The sequence below is a fragment of the Sinocyclocheilus anshuiensis genome, unplaced genomic scaffold (genome assembly GCF_001515605.1).
Source record: "Sinocyclocheilus anshuiensis isolate Anshui unplaced genomic scaffold, SAMN03320099.WGS_v1.1 scaffold2917, whole genome shotgun sequence".
In the NCBI taxonomy this organism is placed as follows: Eukaryota; Metazoa; Chordata; class Actinopteri; order Cypriniformes; family Cyprinidae; genus Sinocyclocheilus; species Sinocyclocheilus anshuiensis.
In genome coordinates, this window is record NW_015539844.1 from 15,381 (window position 1) to 15,642 (window position 262).

The window sequence follows — 262 nt, forward strand, 5'->3', positions numbered from 1 at the left end:
CACAGATGAACAGAAAGCTCAGAAGAACAGCATTTATTTGAAATAGAAATCTACTGCAACATTATAAATGTCTTTACTGTCACTTTTTATCAATTTAATGTGTACTTGATTAATAAAAGTATTAATTTCTATTAGAAGAAATCTTGATATCAAGCTTTCCACTTCTGTATGTCAATGTTCAGGTGTGTTAGATGAAACTCACCCATCTGGTTTTTGTTTGGCAGGTAATACGCATTTAAAGCTTGTGGTGGAAGAAGCCACC

General features: G+C 32.8%; 1 protein-coding gene across 1 annotated transcript in view; it reads right to left on the reverse strand.

Moving 5' to 3' along the window:
- LOC107684524 (endothelin-converting enzyme-like 1) overlaps positions 1 to 262 on the reverse strand; it is a 22,368-nt gene that overhangs the window by 5,235 nt on the left and 16,871 nt on the right. The window contains exon 11 of the mRNA XM_016480798.1: positions 203 to 261. Within this exon, the coding sequence (XP_016336284.1) occupies positions 203 to 261 (59 nt within the window). The remainder of the gene's footprint in view (positions 1 to 202; position 262) is intronic.